We start from the raw sequence: 20,742 nt of genomic DNA, 5'->3' as shown, positions 1-20,742 counted from the left end.
ATGTCCGATAACTTTGATCCCTTAAGACTTGTGTATGCCTTATAATAAGAGTCATTTCAGCAATTAAAATTGGGCAAAACTTAACGGTTTTTGGAGATATATATGCTGAAAACTACTGTCTGACCCCTATGTTCTATTTTTAGTATCAGCGGCCATGTTTTTCGACTGATTAAAAATCCCCATACCAGTTCTATGCAAGATACCCCAAGGAACATTCTTATCAAGTTTGGTTTCAATTGGTCAAGTATTGTCAGAGGAGAAGAGTTTTGAAAGACAGTTTGAAAAACGACGACCACGGAGGCCAAGTAATGGAAATAGTTCACATGGCCTTTAGCAAGGTGAGCTAAAAAAGGATTGTTTTACTAAAAATCCAAGTACAATGATAAGACAAAGGTATAAACTCTCGTTAATCTAATTCTACTGAAAGTTTCTAATCTACATTTGAGTACTTAGTTCAACAAACGGATTACTTGTAGATTGTTTCTCAATAATTATTGTTACATAAACAAAATGTAAAAATCAATTTAATATGCTAATTAGAACAGACTTTATGCAATATCTCTGCAAAGAGGGATGTTTTTTTGGCGGGGGGATTTGTGAAAGAGGAAGATTTTGTTTATTGTCTGTATTTCTCAACAATACATTAATATTGTTAAAGTCAACACCATCATCAAAGAATTAATTTGAAGGATATAAAAACCAACTCTTTGCTCAGCACAGATACATTTATTGGGTAATTAATGATAATAAATGTACAAAGATAGCACAGGTAATGTGAACTATATATATTAACAATGTTAAAGGTCATCACAATGATGAAGGTCAACTCCATAGTAACAACTAAACAATAAAAATTTAAGATAAAAGACATGATGAAAAGGGGCTTGCTGAAAATGTTTTTTTTTCAACAAAAAAATTACAAAAGATTACTTTATTTCCAATCCAAATTATCTTGCTCTTCTGTAAATGAATGTACTAAAATCTCTTATTTAAAATATGTTAATTAAAATCACCTAGAAAATTTAATTATTAAGAATTTCACTACAAATAAAGAAATTTGTTAGAGAATATTTAACATTGTACTAAAAAAACAGCGGCAATCCAGAAAAGGGGGAGTTCTGAGGATCAATCCTCTTTTATTAGGATTTTTTTTCAAATTTTGGGCAAAATATAAGCAAAATGAGAAAATAATATCCTTGACCTCTTAATACTGATTTCTGGATTTGAACCCTCATTTTCTATTAATTTCTGGATCCAAAGTCTTGTATTGTTTGTATAAATTAAAGATTAAATCCACTGGGAAAAAAAGGGGGGCATTGGACTAAAAAAAGTGCAATATTCAATTATTGTAATTTAAGAAGTGACAAGGTTGGGTTATAAATCCCCTCTCCTCTTGGGGTTGTCCTGTCTTGATACAGAAAAAAGGCTTAAAACATGATATTCTATCACACTGGCATAATATAGAACTGGTCCTTTTGTACAACCCCCCACCCCACACACCATTCCAAGCTCTCTGGATCCCGGTCTTGAGCATGAATTCTCAGCACACTAACATGAATGGTACACCATCCCTTTCAAGGAAAACAAGATGAAACTTGGTTTTCCACGTGTCTATTCAAAATACTCAATTCTAAAAATAAATATAATGAAACTGGTCTAAACTGAATCCTAAATAATTCCAAAACCTGTCTAAACCAGACACTTTTTTAAATATATTTTGAACTTGGGTAAATTTAACATTTCAAAAATTTTCTATCAAGGAACATAACATGCAGAATTTTTCAAAATCAAGGGAAACAACTCTACTGTCACCGGTTTATCTTACATTCTGAGGCACTTTAAAAAACTTTTTAGAGTTATCTCCCTTTAAAAATTTTAAGCAGAAGCAAATTTACAGCAGCAATCCGATACGTAAATGAACATTATGAGATTTTCCCCAATGTAATGAAAGTTGTTTTATATGCATGCAATATTTGACCACTAGACAGTTTAAAAATTTCTACACATTACATGTACTCCCACCAATAGTTTCTTTTCCTGACTTATCTACAAAAACATTTCAACTCTTGATAATTGATATTATATATTAAACAAGCTTGCTAGGCTTGCATATTAATAAACTCTTGGTAATTAAAGTCAAATTTCAACAAGCAGGCTAAAACTAATTTGATAGTTAAATTTAGATTTTAACACACTCACTAAGGCTTGCATATTGAAATCTAAACACAAAGAGCAAATGGACAATAAAAAATGCTCACAACTTCAACAGTATTACTGACAAAATAACAGTGTAATCAGACTGTACCAGAAATCTACTGTAAGTTTTAATGTATATACAGAACACCCCTTGTTCCACCTGTAGGGGGACATGCACCATTTATCATGCTCCAGTTGAAAATGTACCATATAATTAATATCATTAACAATGGATGTTAAAGAATGGCACATTATCAAAATTATAATCCCAATTTTCCATTAAGTAGAAAAATATTCACTGTGAAAAAACAAAACAATACTTGTACATGTATCTCAATGGATTGATTGATTGATTGTTGGGGTTTAACCTCCGAGTAGCAATATCTCAGCTATATTCAGACGAGTATCTCAATGGAAACAATTATTTTCAGGTTAGGAGGTCTTCTGTTACAATTAAAAAAAATATATTTTACTCTACTCTTTATATATATTATGGTGTAAGTCGGGAATTTCTTGAGCATATTTACTCGAAATTTTGGCATTGTGGTGACATTATTATTCAGAAAATACTGTTTTTATCTTGATGCAGATACAAAGTACTAAATATGATTAGATTTGTCAGTGTAAAGTTAAGGGAACAGACATACAGACAGTAGATTTTCTAATAAGCCCAACACAGAGACACTGACAGAAGGGTACAAAAAAAGAAAATTAATGGAATATTAAGTGACACCCCACCATGTAACTGGTGAAAAAAGGGGAGTGGCAAATAATCATATCGGCCGTACTCAAAACTGCACTCTGAATTTTGCAGAAAGTTGAAATTCATTCTGTATTTTATGGTACTGAGAAACTTTGCAAAGTTAAAAAAGAAATAAACTTAACACCAGTGCAAAGTTTCGAAAAAAAAAATTTGATCTGTTGGGGGACAGACAAGACGGACGAATGGACATACAATTTTTCAGGGGTAGCACATAATACCTTGCCACTTTGTGTGGTAAGGTATAAAAACACAGAGTGATGTACGACACAATTACAAGTGTATGGGGCTAAAAATAATCACATTCAAAGCACAAATACTACTCCTACCTCCAATTAAGGAGAGCTAAAATAACAAGTCTATCTTCTTTACAAAAGTTCACACTACAACCCTTATCGTTACCATGACTTCGTCAATAACAATATAACAATGCCACTTCTCAGTTCATTAAATGACTATTTTGACCTCTTGACCTTTAACCTATGACATGCTAGAACACGGAAGACCTGGCGACCCCATCTGACACAAGACTCTATCCAGCCACTGAAGGGGCCCATTCAAGTGAATTTCAATCCAACAGGGTGTGCTGGTTACTGTCTGTCGTCTGTAAAAAAAAAACCAAAAACGAATTGATTGATTTGTTGTGGTTTAACATCCAATAGAATCAATTGTCATGGTTCTTGTACATTATATACTTTTTGTGATTAACTCAGCAGGTGTTTCTAGAAAAGAAGAGGACACTTGTCCTACCGGTGCACGTGGTAGTGGAGTAGTTGCTCATTTACTTTTTTTGCTCTGTACGTACCATTTTGGTTATTTTATGTTCTATTTTGTGTGTGTGTGTGTCTTTTCCATATCTGGTCTTTGTCCCTGGATTATATTTGGTATCGGGTCTTTGTTCCTGGATTATATTTGGTATCTGGTCTTTGTCCCTGGATTATATTTGGTATCGGGTCTTTGTTCCTGGATTATATTCCATATCTGGTCTTTGTCCCTGGATTATATTTGGTATCTGGTCTTTGTCCCTGGATTATATTTGGTATCTGGTCTTTGTCCCTGGATTATATTTGGTATCGGGTCTTTGTCCCTGGATTATATTCCATATCTGGTCTTTGTCTCTGGATTATATTTGGTATTGGGTCGTTGTCCCTGGATTATATTCCTTGTTTCTTGATTATTCTTTAACAATCTTCCTATGCCTAAACTTTTGCTGAAGAAAATATTTTTTTCCTCTCTTGCAGGATTTAAAGAGGCACTTTTTGCATTCTTTCAAGAGACAGAGCATTTTTCCTCTTTTCCAAGAGGTAAGAGGCACATTTTCTCTCTCTTCTAAGTGTTAGAGAAGTACTTTTTTTCTCCATCTAAAATAAATATCGTAGTTTGATAGTGCCAACCCAGTCTGTTTATACCAATATTCTCCACCACCAGCCTTTTTATACTAATATTCTGCACCACAAGCCTTTTAATACCAATATTCTACACCCCAGCCCTTTTTATACCTGTATGCTGCACCCCAGCCTTTTTATACCTATGTTTTGCACACCAGCATTTATACCTATATTCTGCACCCAGCCTTTTTATACCTATATTTTGCACCCAAGCCTTTTTATACCTGTATTTTGCAGCCCTGCTTTTTTATACCTGTATTCTGCAGCCAGCCTTTTTATACCTATATTTTGCACTCAGCCATTTTATACCTGTATTATGCACCCTAGCTTCTTTTTACCTAAATTCTGCACCCAGTCTTTCTATACTTGTAAGCCGCACCCAGCCTATTTATACCTGTATTCTGCACCCCAGCCTTTTACAAAACTCATGCGAATAGTGCACATCCTGGTTAACTGGTATACAGAATCAAATCCTTGATTGACTGACTGGGCAAGTAACGCAGCAAATTCCTGATTGTTGAAAATCTTCAAGTTACAACCTAAAAAGATAGAAAATAGCTATAGCACATTCCCTTAGGGCATGTTTGATTCATGCATTTTGTGAAGCTCTGGTCTTAAGGGCTTGCTTGATTTTGTCAACCGTACAGCTTTGGTACTAAAAGTGCATGCTTTATTTGTAAACTATGTATAGTTTTTTCTTCACATACTTATTTTTATACAAAAAGTGTTTACAGAATGCATGCTTGATTTGTACGCTAAGAGAAGTTTGAAGTTTTCACTGAAGGCATGCTTGATTTGTAAAAAATGTTCAGTATTTACTGAGGGCATGCTTGATTTGTACAATATAAGGTTTCACTGAGCTGAGGGCATGCTTGATTTGTAAACTATAAGAAGTTTTTACTGAGGGCATGCTTGATTTGCACAATATAAGAAGGTTTTACTGAGGGCATACTTGATTTGTAAACTATAAGAAGTTTTTACAGAGGTCAAATTTGATTTGTACACTATGTGAAATTTTTACTGAGGGCATGCTTGATTAATATTTTAAAAGAAGGTCTTAAACTTAAGGCATTATGAATTTAAGCAATAGGGAGATATCCAGTTTACTTATAGGCTTCATACTGAGTGAAATTTAAAATCACAAAATAACAACTCAAATCATTTTCATTTCAATATCACAGTAAATGAGCCTCGACAATGGTGTTAGGTGTACAACATTAGAAACATCACAACGTTGCTTTCAACCAGTCAGAAAATGATACACGATCACACAACAATCATTAGTAACCGTTTGTACCATCCACTGTATGATTATACAAATATTTAGCCACCCAAGAAGTAGATATAAAAACCAAATCATAAAGAAAATATCATATATCAGACCTAAAAAAAAATAGAGACTTTCATTTTTGTAAGGTTTCTAAACATACCGAACTTTGAATTATGAAAGGTTTCAGGATATTCTGACTTTATTATTATCTATGAAACCGAGCCAAGAATTCTTCATTTGCACATCTTCAAGTCCCCTTGAAGAATCCAACTGTTTCAAGGGTTGATGTTATGTGAACTTTGACCTCTTGGACAAGTTCATGAAACTTTAACTAGCTTGTCATTCTATTAATGTTGAAAAGTAAACAAAATTAAGTTTGGTCAGACAAGTGTAATTCGTCTTGTACTAGTCCAAAATTGCAATTTTACATGTCCCAGGCAATAAGACAGACTCATAAGTACCAGTAAGACCTTTGTATTTATTTTCTTTATTTTTGGCCAAAGAGAGATAACTCCATACCTGGGGGTATTTTACACACTGTAGCCGGATGCCATCCATATCTTTGGTTGCAGTTTGGGCTCTGTACAAAAACAGCGCTTTCACTGAGACATTCTGCAAACACTTCACCTCCAATATAATACAGTCTCACTCCCTTTCCTAAAAAATGGGGCAATAATGGAACACTAAGTGATACTCTGTTAAGCTATGGTGAAAAAAAAAGGAGATGGCAAAATTAGGCTTTCAAGTGACTTTTTGTAAAAAATAAGGGCTATTTTTAGGACCAAATTCTTAAAAAATAAGGGCTAAATTTAGGATTTTTTAGGGCTTTTAACACAAAAATAAGAGATGACATATTTTCTTTTTCAATTATAATACTAAAAGAAAGTTACTTACCACTGGCTAAAGACAACAATATATAAGCTATTTACCAACCCAGAAGATCATGTCAGTGGCTATCAACAGTTATATTCAGCATTCCATTAGAAGTTGAACTAGTATGGGTCCAAAGAATGCTGTAAACTGCTAATGACCACCAAAATGTCTTCTGATGTGTTTATTTGATCATAATATTCATTTTCTGACAGTATACTAAGCTAGATACCATTAATACAAACAATATAAAGGGATTTACTATTTAAAAATTTCAAAATTCAAAAAATAAGAAATTTCTCAACAAAAATATGGCTTTCTTAAAATTCTTCTGTTTTTATTAGGAGAATTAGGAAAATAAGGACCTGCTTGAAAGCCTGCAAAATGTTCAAAATGACATAACTCCAATACTATTTGCTGAAAATTATCTGTACATTGATGATACTTAACAAATGTGAAAAGTTTCAAATTCATTTATTTTTTCTTAACTTATCATCTGGAAACCATTGGGGATGGCCAGACAGACAGACACTCAACTTTTTTGAAAGGCATCACATAATACCTCACCACTTTCTGTGGCAGGGTAAATATCAATGATAGCTACAAACAACAACTAATCAAATTATACTGAATTTATTCTTGTAAAATTCATGTGATTTTTATTTTTTATAGAAAAATAAGTTTCTCCCTCTAGTAAAATAAAATATCACATCTGTTGAAATTTTACAATTTCAGCAAGTATGGACTTCATGCTAAGAATTTTAAATGATTTTCACTTTAGAGGCTTGAGGAGTTCATCTGGATGGCATAGACCATAGATAACCCCAAAAGGTTTGAACCCTTTACTATGAGCTATGCACCCCACCCCACATTGGTTTTTGCCCTGTTTGTACCACTTCTGAAAGCCCAATTCCTTAGAAACTACAACACCAAATTTCGTGAACCCTGTACACAGGCAAATATTTTTCACGTGAAATTCATGTGAAATTCACATGAAGGCTCTATTCACCCCAACTTCCAGTGAACTCTGTCACTTACTTTATTTGCTCAATTCAGGTGAAAATCATGTGAAATAATTTTGCCTGTGTAGGTAAGCTAGGACATGATATGCAATAGTGTATATTACCAGGAATATTTGGTGTACTAAATTTGTGGGAGTTATTTCCCTTTGAACTCTGTAATGAGTGGAACATATATTTTTATCTGATAAGAATAACACAGATACTCCTCGCATTCTAAATTTTGGATGTGGAACTTGAATTTTAAGTTATTTTTTACCATTCAGGAGTGGATGTCTTCACAAATGCATACATGCAGCGTTTTAGGATTTTTCAAAATTCTAGGTTTCCACAGGAAAACTCTAAACGAAGATTAACTTTCCCAAAGTCAAAGCCAGCTTTCATAACCTTAAATTTCCTTTAAAAAAAATCAAATTTTCTACTTGCCAATTGGCAATTGGAGTATAAAAAACATCATTCCCTCACCATAGTGACAGTTGCCCTGGGTGACAGGAAAGAGAAATCTTAGAACAGTTGCCAGGCTTGAGAAAGTTACAAGTGGAAATAACTTCTTACCAATATGCCGTCTCGTCATTTCAACTTGTTGAGTCCTGTTGATGTTTGAAAGAAGACCAAGACAAAATCTCTCAGAGTTTGACGGATCTGTAAATCCATCTACAGTCAATGAGGGCATAGAAGCATGAAATGTCTCGCCCACACGATTGTTCAGCTCGTAGTAAGCAATAGAGCACCAGAAAGCTGGTTCCTTGTATGTGACTGGTTCCGCATCTGAAGTTGAAAGGTCAAATGAATGCTCCAGTTTTATGTCAGTTGTTAGCACAAGTCTCAGTAAGAATCTGGCATAATTGGAAAAATCAAAAACATGCATGTCAAGTACCCACTGATCTGATATCTCTGTATCTCTGTTAGTAAAGTTTTCATCAGAGTTTTAGAAGTAATTGATTCACATGCTGATAATTTCAATGAAATTTTATGTCATTTTCTCCCATTCTAAGCTGGTGATTAAAAATGCAAGAACTTTCAAACAAGGGGTAGAAATAGTCTGAAAACCTGTCTAAACTGAACCCTGAATAATCACAAAACCTGTCTAAATGAGACCCTGAATAATTTGAAAACCTGTCTAAACAGAACCATGAATTGGAAAACCTGTCTAAACTAAACCCTGAATGGTCTGAAAACCTTTCTAAAGTAAACCCTGAATAATCAGAAAACATGTCTAAACTTAATCCTGAATATTTTGAAAACCTGTCTAAACTAAACCCTGAATAATTTGAAAACCTGTCTACAGTAAACCATGAATAATTTGAAAGCCCTTTTTAAACTGAACCATTAAACTAAGAAAACCTGTCTAAATTGAACCCAGAATAATCACAAACCTGTTTAAACAGAACCCTGAATAATGTGAAAATCTGTCTAAACTAAACACTGACTAATTTGAAAACCGGTCTAAACTGAACCATGAATAATATGAAAATCTGTCTAAGTCCCTTTGTATCAGTATAAATGTATTTTTAACCTTTGAAAATCAGACACCATCTACATCGAACCAAATCTTCACATGATTGTCATGTGTTTTCAAGCCAAAATTAACATATGAGAATCATATAATTAACATATGACTATCAAATGTTAATTATCATGTGACCCATATATTTTTGTTCTTATATTGTTCATGTATCTTTCAAACAGCAGCAAACATCCTTAGTTTGCAGTATTTGGAAAAGAAGACACGATTTTCTTCTTCTTTTCAGCGGAAATCACTTATTCAAATTTGGGATTTTAATATTAACCTTTGAAAATAAACTGAACCAGTCCAAAAGGGGTTCAGTTTCGACAAGTTTCACCTGTAGAAGAACTTACCAAGCGGGGAACTTGGTGAAACATCAACGCCATCTGGAAGTAAACAAATACAAATAAACAGAAATCTCAAAGTAAACAAATCACTGTAATGTAAAAAAATTACTCTGGTCTTGACATTTGACCTTAACAATCAAGTAAGGTAAGGATTACTACATGCCCTGTGTTAACATTCACTTCATGTTAACAAATCTAAGCCCCGTGTTAACATTCTGATTCCCCTTTTTACAGACCAGTTTTCTATGAGCAAACCTATGCCATGTGTTAACATACTGATTCCCCTTCTTACAAACCAGTCTTCTATATTAAGAAACCTATGCCTTGTGTTGAATATACATCCCCTGTTGACAAATGTATATATTGTTTTAATTTGTCCATCCCTTTTAACATACCAATCTGCCAAATTTAGAAAGTAGACCTAGAGTAAGGGACACAACTCTTACATATCATTGGAGCGTTTGTATAAATTTAAAATCATCTCATGTAAGCATCAAAGCAAGTTGGACTGATTTCATTCTGTTTCAAAGGAAAGCTTGAAAGGCTTTGTTGAAATTGAATATGATACAAACATATCCCTGACTTAAAGAGTTTTGTTCCTTACCCAAAGTCTACCTCCTTAACAAACCTTTTCCAATCCTTTTAAATACCAACTCCCTATTTAACAAATTCCATCTTCTATGTTAACAAACCTATGCCCTGTGTTAACCTAAATATCCCCTCTTGGCAAACCTATGCCCTGTGTTAGCATAACTATCCCCTCTTGGCAAACCTATGCCCTGTGTTAGCATAACCATTCCCTCTTGGCAAACCTAAGCTCTGTGTTAACATAACCATCCCCTCTTGGCAAACCTAAGCCCTGTGTTAACTTAACCATCCCTTCCTGGCAAACCTATGCCCTGTGTTAACATACACAATGTAACCATCCCATCTTGACAGACCTATGCCCTGTGTTAACATAACCATCACATCTTGACAAACCTATGTTCTGTGTGAACATACCTATCCCATAACATATTCCCTGTGTTAACATACCAACCCACTTAATAACAAATTCAACCTGCATTGTGTTAACATACCCATGCCCTGTGTGTCTGTATTATCACCATCTTCACTCATGTACCCTGGGGGTGGTGTATCTAAAATAGAAAAACATATTGATGTTTGATCAATAGCATCTTCACTTATTTGTCTGGGTTGGGGGTCAACGGTCGGGACTTGTGGTGTATCTTATTTGCCTGGGTTGGGGTCAAGGGTCGGGACTTGTGGTGTATCTAAAGAAAGAATTGAATAACACACTAGTGTTAGCATAAGTTTTCCCTAAGTTAACTATGAAAGCAAAAATAAGTTTTGTACTTATGTACATTTGTACTTCTCTGCCTAAGAATCTGGCAAAATGTGTATAAGGTGTGGCACAGAGATTTTACTGTATTACCCCAGTATTCATACCTCATAACATCAAGAAATTACTGTCAAAGTGTTTGTAAAGTTTCCTTTTTTAAGATATTTATAGTTCAAATTTAGTTAAAATGCACTATGGAAAAATGGCGGGAAAATATAAGAAGTGAAAAAAATATCTATGTCACCAATGCTTCAGGATAAATTTAAATAGCTTTTCAGTTTTTTCTAGATGAATATATTTGAGGCAAAAAAGACCAAATTGAGAAAAATGGTGTGGCACTCATTCCCTAGTTTTTACACAGAATGGTACTTAAAAACCAAGAAAAATTAATCCTTACAATTAATATTCTAATTAATTCCAGTCCAAATTAATATCTGATTATTAATCAAAATGTAATTTGCATTTCAGATTACCTGACGTTGATGTTAATGATGTCACAATACCAAATTAGTTTCTATAAAATAAGCTAAGCAGATCTAAGAGAATAAACCAATCAGACGGTTAATTATAGTATTATTGCACTAGGTTTTCCATATCGGTTTAGTTAGTGGTCCGAGGCAAGGCATGTTGGACTAAGGCATTGCCAAGAACCAATAACTCCGCCAATATAGTAGACCTTACGCAATTATACCTCTGACTAGCTAGTCCAATGCATCATACTGGCCAAGGCCAATATGGATTTTACCTTGGTCAATATGATGTATTAGATGGGTAAAATCTGTATTGGACGAATAAATCCCATATTGGACAGCTAAATCTCGTATTGGATGACTAAATTCCATGTTGAATGGCTAAATCCCGTATTGGGGCACTTCTGTATTTTGTACTGTATTGGCAGTTTTGATCCTATTTAGGCAAATATTAGAACTTTAGTCAATAATACAGTGTATGCACCATGTATATATAGATTGGGACATTTTAAATACACTGAACCCTGTCTTAACCAAACGCAGAACAAACCAGTAACCTGTCAAAATCAGTCATATCATTTCAATTCATTTTGAACCAGTGTAAACCAAAAAAGTTCTGCCTTATGGCCAAAAGAAGACAAATTATTCACTGAAAATAAATTCCAGTCTTTCCTTTAATTTTTGATGCTCAAAATATTGTCTGTACACAAAATGTTCACAGATCACCATGGTGACAGTATGATGCCATTATACAACCAATATTTTTTTCAGTGGTATAAAAATAAGAAACATTCCTTAAATACTGAAAAGAATGAAACAAAATTTCTTGAATGTACTTCATAGTTTTGTTAGGCTTCTAATGAGGCTTACTGATCAAGCTGCTCTTTTGTTGCAGAGGAAGTCATAAAGCGAAATAAAAAAAAAATATGTGCTTCTAGTCACTGCTTTGAATAAAATAGGGTCAAAGGTTGGAAAATAAAATTTTATATTTAATTTTTTAAAGACAATTTTCGCAAGGTTGGCTTGAAATGTTACTAAATTCAAAAATATGAATGCCTGAGGTGTTCAACAATAACATTATTACGACAACCAATCACTAGAAAATCATCACGAACAGGAATGAAACATCAACAGGCGTTCAGTTGTTTCTCGTGGCCGTGGCTTCAAGCATGTTTGCAGCCATTGTAGTTTACCATTGTAAATACTGAATTTGGTCCATACAACCAGAAAAAAAATTGAATTACATGATGTGGGTAGGGTTCATTGTTTTTTTCTTATTTTACTTGTCATTTTGGCAAAAACAAACTCTAGGGTCCGTCGGGTGTCTGGAACCACACATATTTTTTTATTTGGCAGAAGTAGAGATGTAAACTTACATGGATGTAATTGAGTGGGGATGACTTGGACCATGATTGAACTTGGAGTAGGAGGGGGTTACTGATATGATTGAGGCAAGACAAGGATGACAGCGACCAGAAGGGGGAGGCATTTATAGTACCTTCCAGACTAATGTCCTTTGAGTAAGACTGTGAGACATGCATATTCTCTCTACACAGGGATCATAGGGACCACATGAATGTACTTTGAGTTGTGGGGGGGGGGGTTTACTGATATATGGTTGAGGCAATACTGGAATGACAGCCACTAAAAGTGTACACAGACTTATGCCCATAGAGCAAGATTGTGAGAAGTATAAATTCTCTCCATACAGGGATGACAGGAACCCTGAATGTACTTTGAATTGGGGGGGGGGGTAACTGATATGGTTGAGGCAAGACAGGTATGATAGTGACCAGGGGTGTACAAGTGGGGGGGGCATTTTCTCTTACTCCCCCACAAAAAAAAAATAAATAAATAAAAGGTATATAAGGTGTTAACTATTTCCTGCTTTACAAAAGATCAATAAATACAAAGGGAAGTTCAAACTAACTGTGTTGATCTATATATACAACCCTTCAGAGAATTCTTTTGATTAATTAAAAATCATGGCATTCAATAAAATCTAGTCTTCATTGAAAAACATGGATAGCCAGACTGGCCCCAGTGCCACAAAACCCAAAAAGTTACTTAAAGTCTAAGAAAATTCTTAACTGTTCGTGACTTCGTCACTTTCAAAGACTTTTAATGGAGTTACCATGGAGTTACCATGGAAGTTAAGAATATTCTTATACTGAAACTTACATATTTTTTTCATTGAGCCTGGACTCATGTACAATGTAAAGCCTGGTCAAACATAAAAATAAAACAATCTTTAAATAATATCAATCAAATGGTGTGCACTAAAAAACCTACTACCAAGGTTATTTTCAAGTGTGCACCATGGGCATTGAGGTTATTTCAAATAGACAGAAAAAATATAACAGACATCCAAATAATTTAATTTTAGTATCAAAATCCAATGACTGAAGAATCATCTAAAAGGGTTGATGAACAATATTTTTTTCCCAATCTGTGAGTGTAAGAAAGCTTGTTACTTCTGAAAGTAAATGTTTACCAAAGATACTAAGAGGCAGGGGGAGGAATAGTTTGGACTGGAGTCAGGGAAATGTGTCCGTCTGTCTGAGTGACATTTAACTTCAGAAATTTTTACTTTACTGAAAATTAACAGTCACAGAATTTAGGTTTCTTGAGTTACATCTGGACATTACCTAATATTACATATAGAATTCCATTAGCAAATTTTAGCAAGTGGAAATAATTTCTACTAGCAAAATTAAATTTCAACTTGCATTTAGCAAGTATTACTTCCCTAAAAAATAAAATTATTGTTAATATAAGGAGGTAGACCTAAGGTAAGGGACACAACTCTTACAAATCATTGGAACATTTGTCTTCAACATTTTACATGAATCTCATCTAAGTAACTTTGACTGATTTCATGCTGTTTCAAAGGAAAGCTTGAAAGGCCTTGTTGAAATTGAATATGATACAAACATATCACTGATTTCAAGAGTTATGTCCCTTTCCCTAGGTCAACCTCAAGCCTATGCTCAGTGGGGCAGCCTTATTATAAAGCAGGTTCTATACTTATCCTGAAGTGGATGATGAGAACATATTCACTGATCATCTTCAACAAAATGAATCATTTCAACCAGTCCATGATTTACAGAATGCCTTATGTCTATGGAGAGTTGATTGGGTTTTCAGACAGATCAATAGAATGTAAGTGAAATCAGGTTAAAAGCATCATAAAGTAAACTTAACCAAAACCAGGGGTGGATAAAGTACAGTGTACACCTAAAAAAACAAGGGGTGGGTTCAGGGAGGAGGATTCAAATCCCACCTTCCCTTTTGTTGGAAATTTTCGCAATCTAGTTAAGCAATAACCATATTTATCATGAAGGGCTTGGAATCTGATTTTTAAGCCAGATAAGAATTTCATATGAAATTAATGTTATTTTTATGTGAAATTCACTTAACACAAATTTCATGTGAAGGCTCAATTCACCCTAACTTCATGTGAAGTCTTTCACAACGTTTATTTGTTCAATTCAGGTGAAAATTGTGTGAAATTTGTGTGAAAATCATGTGCTATAATTCTGTTTGTGTAACATTTTCATCAAAATTAATTTAGTACATTTTTTCTGCAGTGGTTAAATTTGATAAAAGAAGCTAAATATAAATTTCAACCACATCTTCCATGGGTAACAATATTACATCACCCTGTATAAAAAACACCTGTCAATAGCAAACCAAGAATACAAACCTGTATTATCCAAACCTTGGATACACAAAATATCTGTATAATAACAACCACAATTTAACAAGATGACACCTCTGTGTATAATCAGAACATCTGTCAATATCAAACCCTGATTACACAGAACACCTGTCTAATCCACACTTATGTTACACATAATACCTGAGTCCTTAATTAACAGGATTAGAACACCCTGTATAATAAGACACTGGTCAATACGAAACTGATTGTGTAATTTCAACCTAATTCTTGTTAAACAAAGAATCCTTAACATTTTTGTGCGAAATAAAATTTCAATTCTTTTAAAAATCCTTAAAATTCAAAGCACATCAAAACTTCAACAGAGTTCTTCAAGAAATACTTAAAATCAACAATTTCAGGCAACAAAAAAAACTAATTTACACAGCAATTTTTTTATTTGATTTTCTTGAAGCTGCTAGTGGACGGCACTTGGAGCATATGATTCCTTTTCCAGCCTTATTATCCATGTTATCAAGGTTAGGATATTTTTCCATTAAAAACACTCTAATCACAATTTTTAAGACAGTTGATTCGGGAAGCCAATTGATTTTTTTCTCCTCTCTACTTTTAATCTTATTTGAAAGACGTATTTTTAATATAGACCAGTAAGAATTTATAGCTAGTAATGGCACATGTTAGAACAGCTGATTCAGACTACATCGCTGTTACAATGAATATTCCCTTAAGTGATATTCTTTGTAAGAATCAGGCAGAGGGTGAATAGAGTGGAAAACAAAGTCATATTAGTCCTTCTTTAAAATCTTATTCAAAATTTTCATCTGAAAATCCAAAAAAAGCATTCATTTCTATTATATTAATTGTCAGTAATTTGAGGTTTAAATTATATGAAATCTGCATCCTCTGATATTTTTAAGGCAAATAAACTGTCAGTTTGTCTTAAATACATTTGTCGACCATGAATTATGTGCCAACATTGTCAAATTTGCATGGTTTCTTTTATGAATATAATTAATCATTTTTTTTAAAAATAATTCTGCCTAATTCTTACAGATTCCATCACTTTAAAATACCAGTTTATTAAAAACTCATTACTAACAGTAAGGTGATTCATGGTACAGAACACCTCCCCCCCCAAAAAAAATCCAAACAAACAAACAATGTTCGCATATTCTATAAATTTTTTTCACTATTAATGGTCCTTCCTGGTAATACAATGCAAATCTGGATTATTTTTTTTTTTATAAACATACATTCTGTAACTAAAATTCCTGCCAGTCCCATGCACCATATATTTAATTAGACGAACTGTCAATTTATTCCTATATAAGTATCAGATTGCTATGCATTTTATATTATTTCTATCTCAAAAGTGCAACAACCAAAGTGACAAACTAAGACTGATTCTGTGACCTGTAATTGTTTCTACTGAGTGTACTATTTTTTTTTTTTTTTTTTTTTTTTTACATTTATGGCTCACCTCTTGTCTGATTTTCATAAAGACTGCTACTTAATCACCTAACCATTTATTGGATTTTCCTTTAATCTACATAGGAACCCAACAAAAAATAATGAGTGAAAAACAACCTACTAAGTTTCATGAAATTTGGTGCATTTTTTTCCAAGGAATTGCACTTACAGACAGACAGACGGGGCAAAAACAAAATATCTCCTGAATACACTTGAGATAGGTAAAACCAAGATTTTTAACATGCAAGCCTTGGCAAAAATGTTGAAAACGTAGATTTTAACTATTGGGAGTGTAAAATTCTTTTAATCCATGAGAAACTGAAGGAATATCTGTTTTTCCATTTTAAGTGTCAGTCTCTGTAAGAACCAGGCAGCGGGTGAAACATAATATGAAAAAAACACCATTTTGAAAGTTTAATTTGACTAGTTGGACCATCAGAATCAAGGAAAACAGACATATCATGTTAGTGCATTGATTTATAATTTCATTGAAATGCAATGAAAACGAACATTTCAAGGGCAGATAATTGTCAAAAAACTTATTTTTCTAAGATTCTATTGAAAAATTTCTGAGCGAATCCAATGATGCAGAGATCACAGATCTGTTTATACTACTTGATGAACAAAGGTCCTATGGAGATATTCACAATCCGTAGAGTGTAATTTGCTGTCAAAATTCGAAGAAAATACAGGAAATCCGTATTATTAAACAGCTCTAAGATCAAATAAAGATCTTTTGAAATAGAGAAAGCATTCTTGAGTGATATTTTACTGTCAGATTGGTGGGGTTTTGACATTTTCTGATCTTTCCCATTTTGCCTGATTCTTACAAAAACTTACACTTCTAACAATTTCATTGTTTTTCCCATTGAGTACCCCATTCACAATTCCCTATGCCACAATTGTTCTTTTTGACACGTGAACATTGTATAATTTTTCACAATATTTCCCCCAAAACAATAATAAATAATGTTCTTCAAAAACATTTTCACAATAGTTTTATTTTTTAAATGCCCCCATATGAGACCCCTAAAATAGCAAAAACAAAACTGCCATGAAAATTTCATAGTTACAATAATTGTAAATCACATACAGAATTTGAAATAAATCTATATATTGGGTGCTGAGATTATAATTCTACAAAGGTTCAGGTACATTTACAAGTCATACTGGCCCCCTTATTTTCCTGCAAATTGATGTTTGAGTTTGAGCAAACTTTTACTTGCCACACAGTACTCATCAATATCTGTAATTAATCAGTACTGCACATCATAACCATTGATCAAAATGATTTTCTTCAATTTTACAAAACCAGGAAGTAAATTACCCATTCTACTTGAAACACAAGTATCAGCCCGGTGTAGACTTAAGTGTAACATCTTGATACTCTGATAGTTTATTTTATCAGAATTCCTGAAGATTGGTAGGGTCTACACTGGTGCAGGCATTGTAAATTTGAAAAAAAATGTTCAACATTTTAGATATTTTTGCAACAACTTAAGATTTTAATTATGTTTAACTTGTCATATCTCAACCAGAACTAACTAAGATTTTCTGGTGTAATGACAAAAAATGCAGATTGGTAACATTCTATTACAATGTTTAGAAATTTAGATTAGTATGGGCCAAAAACATCCCATAATGTACCTAATCCTTTGTACAGACAAAATGTTTTGGTTTAGGCAAGTTTAAATGTATTTAAAAATAACCATGAAGACACAAGAAATTAGGAAATAATAGCCAATGGAAATGGAGGAAGAAGAAAAAGAAACAGGATACCAATATTTCTATGGGAAAACACTTGCATATTAATTTGACTGGAGAGGACCATTACAAGAAAGACAGAAAAAAAAAGGGTCAAAGATAGAAATAGCCAAATTTCGTTAAATACGAAGTAGATGTCTGACAGGCTTGAAAACAAATCCCACAATATGGGACCAGTACCTGATATGAAATACCATATATTAAGAGGCTGCTACATGTATAAGTAGTTGCTGAGAAAAGTGTTACAAAATTAATTCCCCCCCACCCGACTTTATTTGCCATACTATAACCTGATGTGAAATTCAGCCAAATACACACGAAGACATATGGCAAGAACCCATAGAACACAAACCAGCATTTCAGATAACATTTTGAATAAGATTTCATCTTTTTTTTTCCACCATGATTCACCCACCTCCAGAATCTTACAGAGAGTAACACTTTAAGTCTACTTTCTTAACCTTGCCAGTCTAGACAGAAATTTGAACTTTTGTCTTGCAATATGGAAAGTGGAACTTAAAAAAAAACTCATTCCAAAAACTGAAATTACCCCAAAATCTGTGAAATCCTAGAACATTAAAGTGTACTATCCCCCTCTCCCAGCATGGCCCACCAAAATGGGAGCATTAATGCATCCTACAAAGTGAAAATTGTCATGAACTCTTTTTTTTCGTAACCAAATACATGCATACACTTTAATTTTCAAACCATTTTCATTTGACTATCAGAATCAACATAAAGGACAAGATTTTAAATATTATTTTGGTAAGTTGAGCAATAATTTCATTGAAATGCACTGAAAATGAACATTTTAAGGACAGATAACTTTGTCAAATACTTAATTTATCTTACATTAGATTAAACAAAATCTGAGCAAATATAATGATAACCAGGTCAAATAATAATTCAATGGTCAGTTTCTGTACGAATCAGGCAGTGGGTGAAACATGGTATGAAAAAAAGTACCATTTTGATAGTTAAATTTGACTCTTTTCACCATCAGAATCAAGGAAAACAGACAAGATTTTCAATATCATGCTAAACCATTGAGTTATAATTTCATTGAAATGCACTGAAGATGAACATGGCAAGGGCAGATAAATCTGTCAAAACTTAATTTTTCTACGATTCTATTGAAAAATTTACGAGCAAATCCAATGTTGCAGAGATCAATTAATGTTCTTTTCAAGTAGTGAAAGCATCCTGGAATGAAATTATACAGAACAGTTTGACATGCATGTTACTAATTTTCCCCATTTTGCCTGATCCTTACAAAATATATTGAGAATAGGTATGGTGAATATGTCAAAGAGACATCAACCCCAACAGGATGAAAATGTCACCCCAAGGCCACCCACTGGTCTTCAATGAACAACAAGGGAACCCTCACATCATAGGGTAGGATGCAGCTGGCCCCAAAGCATCAATATACAAAGGTACAGTGAAAGATATGACCCTATAAATTAAAGTAACATAAAAATAAATTTAATGTGAAAACGAAGCAAGTCATTCAGAGGTCAGAAATTCCTGATTTGATAAAAAAAAAAAAAAATATTGGTGAGTTTAAGTACTTTAGCTTGATCACAACCCTCCCCCCCTTTAACATCTGGCCACTGTGGAAAAAATATTACACAATTAAACACACCTAAAAATCAGATCAAAAATGTCCGAGTCTCTTGTTACAACAGAAATAAAGAAACTGAATATAAATTACACAAATGTACACCATCAGTCCAAATAAGAAAAAATCAACTCAAATTTACAAAAAGAATAAAAATAATAACAAAAAATAACAAAAAAAAAAAAAAAAAAAAATTAAAAACAGACATGGAAAGCATTCTTACTTGCTCTTTCAAACAGTGTTTACCATATGTTTGGTGGTAGCTAATTAAATATCACAGTTGAAAATAAATAATTTCCATTAAGTTATGGGGCAGGTTTCATTAAAATTATTACTAAGCATGACACAACCTTACCATAAGTACTGAAAATTTGGCCAAAAAGGTGCATAATCCAAGTTCATTAAAATCCAGCTTTGAGGATAAATAAATTATACTTTTCCAGGGACCTCAAGTTTTGGCGAAGATTTAAAAAATAACATGTCATGACCTTACCACTTGTACTGCTGCAGACATGCTCACAGAGGGGCATTGCCTTGTTACGCTCTCCGCTATAAGTCAACAAGTTTGAACGAGATAATCCGCCAAAATTTTGATGAATCGCCATCAGACAATACCCTCCATTGAATTTTTTAACACCGCCTCGTCAAAATAAGTAGATCTTAGGTCACCCAAACGTTTTCTAATAAGCCAACACAGTATTGAAACCAATCGAACTGTATTTGGTTTGAAGAAGCAGTGGATAAAAAAATCTATACATACTATGGCTAAAAATAGAAATAACTAGAATATAAGTAATCAAGTGGTAAAAAACCTTCCACAGTCTGCGACAAGAATTTGTCTGTTAAAGGAAACTATCGAGAATTGAATGGAAGTTTTTATAAGAATCAGGTAAAATGGGAAAAATTAGAAACATGATGTCACAACACAAACAATCTGATAAATAATTTCAATCAAATTCTACATTTGAAAAGACCATTCATCAAAAAAAAATCTTTAAGTTTTGTTCAATGATAAAGAAAAGTAAATCCTAATCGATAA

At 33.4% G+C, this 20,742-nt stretch overlaps 1 protein-coding gene across 2 annotated transcripts in view; it reads right to left on the bottom strand.

Annotated features, from left to right (window-relative positions):
• Positions 1–706: 706 nt before the first annotated feature.
• Positions 707–20,742, bottom strand: part of LOC148596459 (SMAD family member 3-like) — a 45,125-nt gene continuing 25,089 nt past the window's right edge. For both annotated transcript variants that reach the window (XM_088564505.1, XM_088564506.1), the window contains exons 4-9: positions 10,437–10,496; positions 9,364–9,396; positions 8,059–8,271; positions 6,134–6,271; positions 4,739–4,883; positions 707–3,560 (exon numbers count right to left, since the gene is read on the bottom strand). In XM_088564505.1, the coding sequence (XP_088420631.1) occupies positions 3,437–3,560; positions 4,739–4,883; positions 6,134–6,271; positions 8,059–8,271; positions 9,364–9,396; positions 10,437–10,496 (713 nt within the window). In that variant the 3' untranslated portion in view covers positions 707–3,436. The remainder of the gene's footprint in view (positions 3,561–4,738; positions 4,884–6,133; positions 6,272–8,058; positions 8,272–9,363; positions 9,397–10,436; positions 10,497–20,742) is intronic.

This window comes from Perna viridis, chromosome 15, assembly GCF_037379345.1.
Source record: "Perna viridis isolate PV_CMFRI_1.1 ecotype Kerala chromosome 15, ASM3737934v1, whole genome shotgun sequence".
Taxonomy (NCBI): Eukaryota; Metazoa; Mollusca; class Bivalvia; order Mytilida; family Mytilidae; genus Perna; species Perna viridis.
This window is presented reverse-complemented; position numbering and strand designations above follow the sequence as displayed.